The 5,111-nt window shown below is 58.2% G+C and overlaps 2 protein-coding genes across 2 annotated transcripts in view; one reads left to right on the top strand and one right to left on the bottom strand.

The window, feature by feature from the left end:
* Positions 1-324: 324 nt before the first annotated feature.
* THOC3 (THO complex 3) lies at positions 325-3,318 on the top strand (the record flags this gene model as incomplete). The annotated part of the gene is made up of 5 exons (XM_035899404.1): positions 325-493; positions 1,357-1,561; positions 1,910-2,071; positions 2,158-2,258; positions 2,600-3,318. Coding segments are annotated over 5 exons (801 nt in total), but the record flags the coding sequence as incomplete, so codon positions are not given.
* A 1,608-nt stretch (positions 3,319-4,926) lies between these two features.
* The window catches only part of CPLX2 (complexin 2), a 1,417-nt gene continuing 1,232 nt past the window's right edge, over positions 4,927-5,111 (bottom strand). Inside the window, exon 2 of the mRNA XM_035899417.1 lies at positions 4,927-5,085. Coding sequence (XP_035755310.1) covers positions 4,927-5,085 — 159 coding nt within the window. The remainder of the gene's footprint in view (positions 5,086-5,111) is intronic.

Raw genomic sequence — 5,111 nt, forward strand, 5'->3', positions numbered from 1 at the left:
TGGCTCGAACCGGGAGTGGGCCCCGGTGGTCGGTACCAGGCCTGGGAGGGGGGTTCGGGTCTGTACCGGGACGAGAAGCATCGCCAAGGACCCCACAGGCCGGTGCTGGGGCCAGGGAGCCGGGACTGGAGCTGGTTCCTGGCTGGGGAGGTAGGGAGGCCTCCTCCATCCTGGCCAGCTGTGGGTGGGGAGCGTGGCTGAAATGGCGGTGGGGCACTGGGCTGGGTTCTGGTGGGGCACTGGCAGCGGAGCAGGGTGCAGCATACTGGGATCTGGGGCAGGAGGGGGGTAGAGCTGGGCTCATCCCTCCTGTGAACGGCTGTTCTCACCCTCCAGGTGAAGGAGAATAATTACCGGGGCCATGGTGACAGTGTGGATCAGCTCTGCTGGCACCCCAGCAACCCTGACCTCTTTGTCACGGCATCTGGGGACAAAACCATCCGCATCTGGGATGTCCGCACCACCAAGTGCATCGCCACTGTCAATACCAAAGGTGAGTCCCTGCCTTCCGGGGAGAGCTGTTGGGTCCCGGCAGAACTTCTGCTGCATGGGACCTGTCTGCAGCAGCACAGTGCTTTGGCCCTTCTTGTTGGTGTTGGTGACTGGGGCATCTTTGCTGACTGCTTTTGTCTTTGTGTTGCACTCATCTGTAAGGAGCAGCAGTGAACACAAGGACTGATTTACTCTGGTGTCTGGACTGGACAAACTGCTGAAATATGATGCTGGTTGTTAAAATGTCCTGTGTCCGGATTTCGTGCCTGGAGTCTGTGGGCTGCAAGGCTGGAGACTGGGGAAAAGCATGTTTGCAGAGAGCCACGGTGGAAGTCAAAGTTTACATGGATTCAGAAAGTGATTATTGAAATCCATTGGCTGGTTAACCCAGATACCATCTCTGCCCTTGGAAATCTCCAATTCTGAATTGTTGGGGCTGGACATGGCATTGTAAGATGGCAAACAGAAACCTGCCTTGTTCTTAACTGTCCTTCACATGTATTTATTGTTGGCTTCTGCTTTTTTCTGGATCTTGAAGATCACTGGGTTAAAGAGCTGCCTTGTTTGGTGGTTGCTGTGGTCCCATCTTGGTCGAAATGGGAAGAGCAGCAGTGTAGTCATTTTGGCTTGAAGCTGTGGTTCTGTTAAGTTTTTCAGTAACTGTGTATATTTGCTGGACAGCTACTATATAGGGTTTGTGTGTTAGACTGTGGACCTGGCAGTGTTTTCCATTTGGGAGTGGTTTGGAGTTAGTGGAGCAGATTGTGGCCTTGGGTCAGGAATAAAAGCCACCTGTCTGCTTAACTCATGGTTGCTGTGGATTGTTGGGTGGAAATGGGACCTGCTGCCTTTCTGTCCTTCCAGGGGAGAACATCAACATATGTTGGAGCCCTGATGGACAGACCATTGCAGTGGGGAACAAGGATGACGTGGTCACTTTCATTGATGCCAAGACGCATCGCTCTAAAGCAGAGGAACAGTTCAAGTTTGAAGTGAATGAGATCTCCTGGAACAACGATAACAACATGTTCTTTCTCACTAACGGGAATGGCTGCATTAACATCCTCAGGTAGGTGCCTGTAGCAGCGGGTGGGCAGGGTAGCTAGGCTGGCTGCAGCAGACATCCATCTGCAAGCCTCTTTGCTGCTTTTGGGGGAACCTGTGTCCCACACCCCAGCGATTCCCAGCCCTCTGATGGGAACGAACTTGTCTGGAGCTGAGGCTGCCCCAGTTCTGGGCTGGGTGCCCCGAGAGTCACCTTGATGCTTTGCCTCATTCACTCAGCACTCTAGGTTTCCAAGACTGTGGCCATGCACCAGCTTGGTTTGCTGACAGTCCTAGTCCCAAGCTTGCCCTGCTCGTAGACCAGCCCTGTGTTCCTCTCACTGCTTCCTGCCCTCTCCCTTCATGTCCACAGCTACCCGGAGCTGAAGCCCATTCAGTCCATCAATGCTCATCCTTCAAACTGCATCTGCATCAAGTTTGATCCCATGGGGAAATACTTTGCCACGGGCAGCGCTGACGCGTTAGTCAGCCTCTGGGATGTGGATGAACTGGTGTGTGTGAGATGCTTCTCAAGGTAGGTAGTGCTGTCCTGAAGTCGTTTGCCTTCCCTCTCCAGTGATGGTTTGGGAGATGTCTCACTGTTTTGCTCTGTTGCTACAGGCTTGACTGGCCTGTGCGAACACTGAGCTTTAGCCATGATGGGAAGATGCTAGCATCAGCATCAGAAGATCATTTCATTGACATTGCAGAGGTGGAGACAGGTAACAGTTTCCTTTTGGGGAACAGGAAGGAGGGAAACGGATGGGGATGTGCTGGTGGAGCTGGGAGGGCACTGGGAGTATCAGTCTGCTAAGGAAGAGCTTGGCTGTGCAGAGCAGAGCACCATGAGGGGGAGCCTCTGCCTTGTTAGTCTGTTGTAGACATGCGTGTCATGTCCATGCCTTGTCACCAGGTGATTAAAAGGCACTGAAGCAGTGTGTGTTCCTCCTCTGCCCTGCACGGGAGAGAAGAAGCAGGTGCTTGGCTCCGGTGTGCGCTACAGGGTGGCGTGCAGCGGAGGGCCAGAGGCTCTCCTGGCTGATGTGGCCCCTTTTCCATGCAGGAGAGAAGCTCTGGGAGGTGCAATGCGAGTCCCCCACCTTCACCGTGGCCTGGCACCCGAAGAGGCCGCTGCTGGCCTTTGCCTGTGATGACAAAGATGGCAAATACGACAGCAGCCGGGAGGCAGGCACCGTCAAGCTCTTCGGGCTCCCCAATGACTCCTAATGAAACCACACTGGGGGAGGCAACGCTTCCCTTCTCTCGGGGATAAGAGAGTGCTTAGTTAGTGTAGGACGGGGTAAGGAGGCAGCTCCCCTCCTTGTCTGCTTGGCCGTGCTGTGACCTTTGGCTCAGCTCTGTGCGTACTGCTCTTGGGAACGTTTGTAAAAGCAGCAGCTTGTGTGCTGGGGAGGATGGAGGTGATGCTAGCAGAGCCACTGTTGCCGTCTCAGGGCTGCCACCACCTTCTCTCTGGGGTGGGGGGGGCTTGTTCCAAAGGCAAGTGGCCCAAGAGAGTCAGTCGCCGAAGGTGACTGCTGAGGAGCCTCCTGAGAGAGGAGCTCCAGGCTCCCCAGCAGTGATAAGCTGCATGGCCATCCCCTTCTGCCCCATGGCCTGATGGCGAGGGCAGCCCTGGGAGCACAGCCTGCCCCTTCCCCTCCCAGACACCCCCTTGTCCCTTCCCTGCACTGGGGCACTGAGGGGAGGGTGGGGGTATGGGAGTTGGGGGATGTTTTCCCAGATGGGTTTTTTGTTTGGGGTGTTGGTTTTGTTTTGTTTTTTTTTTTTTGTATGTGTGGGTGTTTTGTTTTTTTTTCTAATTTTGATAAATCCTCTTCAATAACGAAGGTGCCTGCGCCTGCTGTGGGGGCAGACAGGGGTGCTGAGCTGCTCTCCTGCGAGCTTGTCTCCCTTCCCCTGTCTCCTTCCCCTCTGCCATGGCAAGTGCCCCTCGACGGGGACTGTCCCCCTTGTCCCCACTGGCTGTCTCCACTGTCCCTGTCATGCGCTGTCACCCCACCAGGGGGCGCTGCGCTCCCACGCTGGGGACGGGGGACAGCCGGGACCCTGCACAGAGGATGGGGACAGCTGGGGGGACCTGCCCCAGTCCCGGAACCCTGCTCCTGCCTGGCATCACCCTGCATGGATGAAGCAGGGCCATGGCCCCAGCAGAAGACACCCGCCTGCGGTACACCACAGCCACCGGCCCTGAGCAGAGCCCTTCCCCGTGCCTCTGCCTGGGCTTCCCCCTCCCTCCTCTCAGGGAGAGCCGTGGGGTTTTCTTCTCCCCCCCCACCCTGTCATGCTGGATCACAGGGGAGACGGTCACTGCAGAGGAGGTGCGGGCGCAGCCTGCTTGCGATGGAGACCTTGCTTGCAAGATCTCTATCATTTCCTACCCTAATATTTTCTTCTGACAGAAGCTTTTCCAGGTGACTGCTCTGCTGATGCTGCCTGGGTAACAGCTGAGCTCTTTGCTGGTCAGTGATGGCAAATCAGCCGAAGCTGAGGCTGGCTCTGGGTGGAGGCTGCTGGGGCTGTGCCCGGCCTGGGCACTGCCAGGGGCCCTGCCTTGCTGTGGGGCATGAGGTGCCCCATTGCCCAGGGCCTGCCTGTAGCCTTGTGCTCCTGCTCTTGGGGGGACAGAAGAATATGACCCACCAGAAACAGCCCTTGTACCCCAGGGGTAACCCCAGTCGTTCTGTGAGGGGAGTCCCAGAGTCAGGGGGAAGGTGCAGAAGCCCCCCTGCCATGTCTGTGGGGGGCACCCAGCACCCATCCCTTTTACCTTGTCCCCAGAGAGGGTGCCTGCAGGGTGGAGATGGGGTGTGGGGAGGTAGCTGGACTGAGCAGGGCCCTGGGAGCCATGCGTGGCCTCTCCCTTTGCCTGTGGCCTGGGTTGGGTGTTGTCCAGGGTTGGCCCTCTGGCCTCCCCTAGTGTGATGAGCTGCCAGGTCTCAGCCCTGAGGAGGATGGAGGTGGCGTGGGAGCTGGGAAGCAATGGCTGAGAAGAGGCCAGAGCAATGTACAAATCCCTTTATTTTATTAGTTTGTCAAAGACTAGTTCGAGCAGGATGGTCACAGCATGTCTGCGGGGCCCCAAGCCCCCCACCGCCTCCCGGGAGGGCCCTGGTGGGCAGCTAGGGGCTGTGGCGGCGGAAGCACGGGGAGAGGGGAGCACGGTGTGGCAAGGGCCGGGCCGGGGTGAGGGTGTGCCCCTGCATCCCCCCGTTGGGGTGCAAGCAGCGGCTCCTGGGATGTGCCCGGGGCGCTTGCCCAGGGATCCCTTCCCAGGCCCGGGGGACCTGTGTGTCCAGCATCGGGTGGGGGGCAGCTGAGCACTCCCAGCCCGGGACTGGCCTGGCAGCCCTCGGCTCTGCGCTGGCTTTATTGCAGGGGGCAGAGCAGGGGCCCTGGCAGCACAGTAGGGGGCTCTTGGCTCAGCGCCATGGGTGGCCCTGGGGACAGTGGGGACACAGGTGTGGGAGCGTGAGCAGCGGACACGAGGACGCATGGAGCGACGGGGCGCACCCTGGCACAGAGACACTAATGCGAGAACGGGGGCCAGTGGG

Source organism: Egretta garzetta, unplaced genomic scaffold, assembly GCF_000687185.1.
Source record: "Egretta garzetta isolate BGI_Z169 unplaced genomic scaffold, ASM68718v1 scaffold121, whole genome shotgun sequence".
In the NCBI taxonomy this organism is placed as follows: Eukaryota; Metazoa; Chordata; class Aves; order Pelecaniformes; family Ardeidae; genus Egretta; species Egretta garzetta.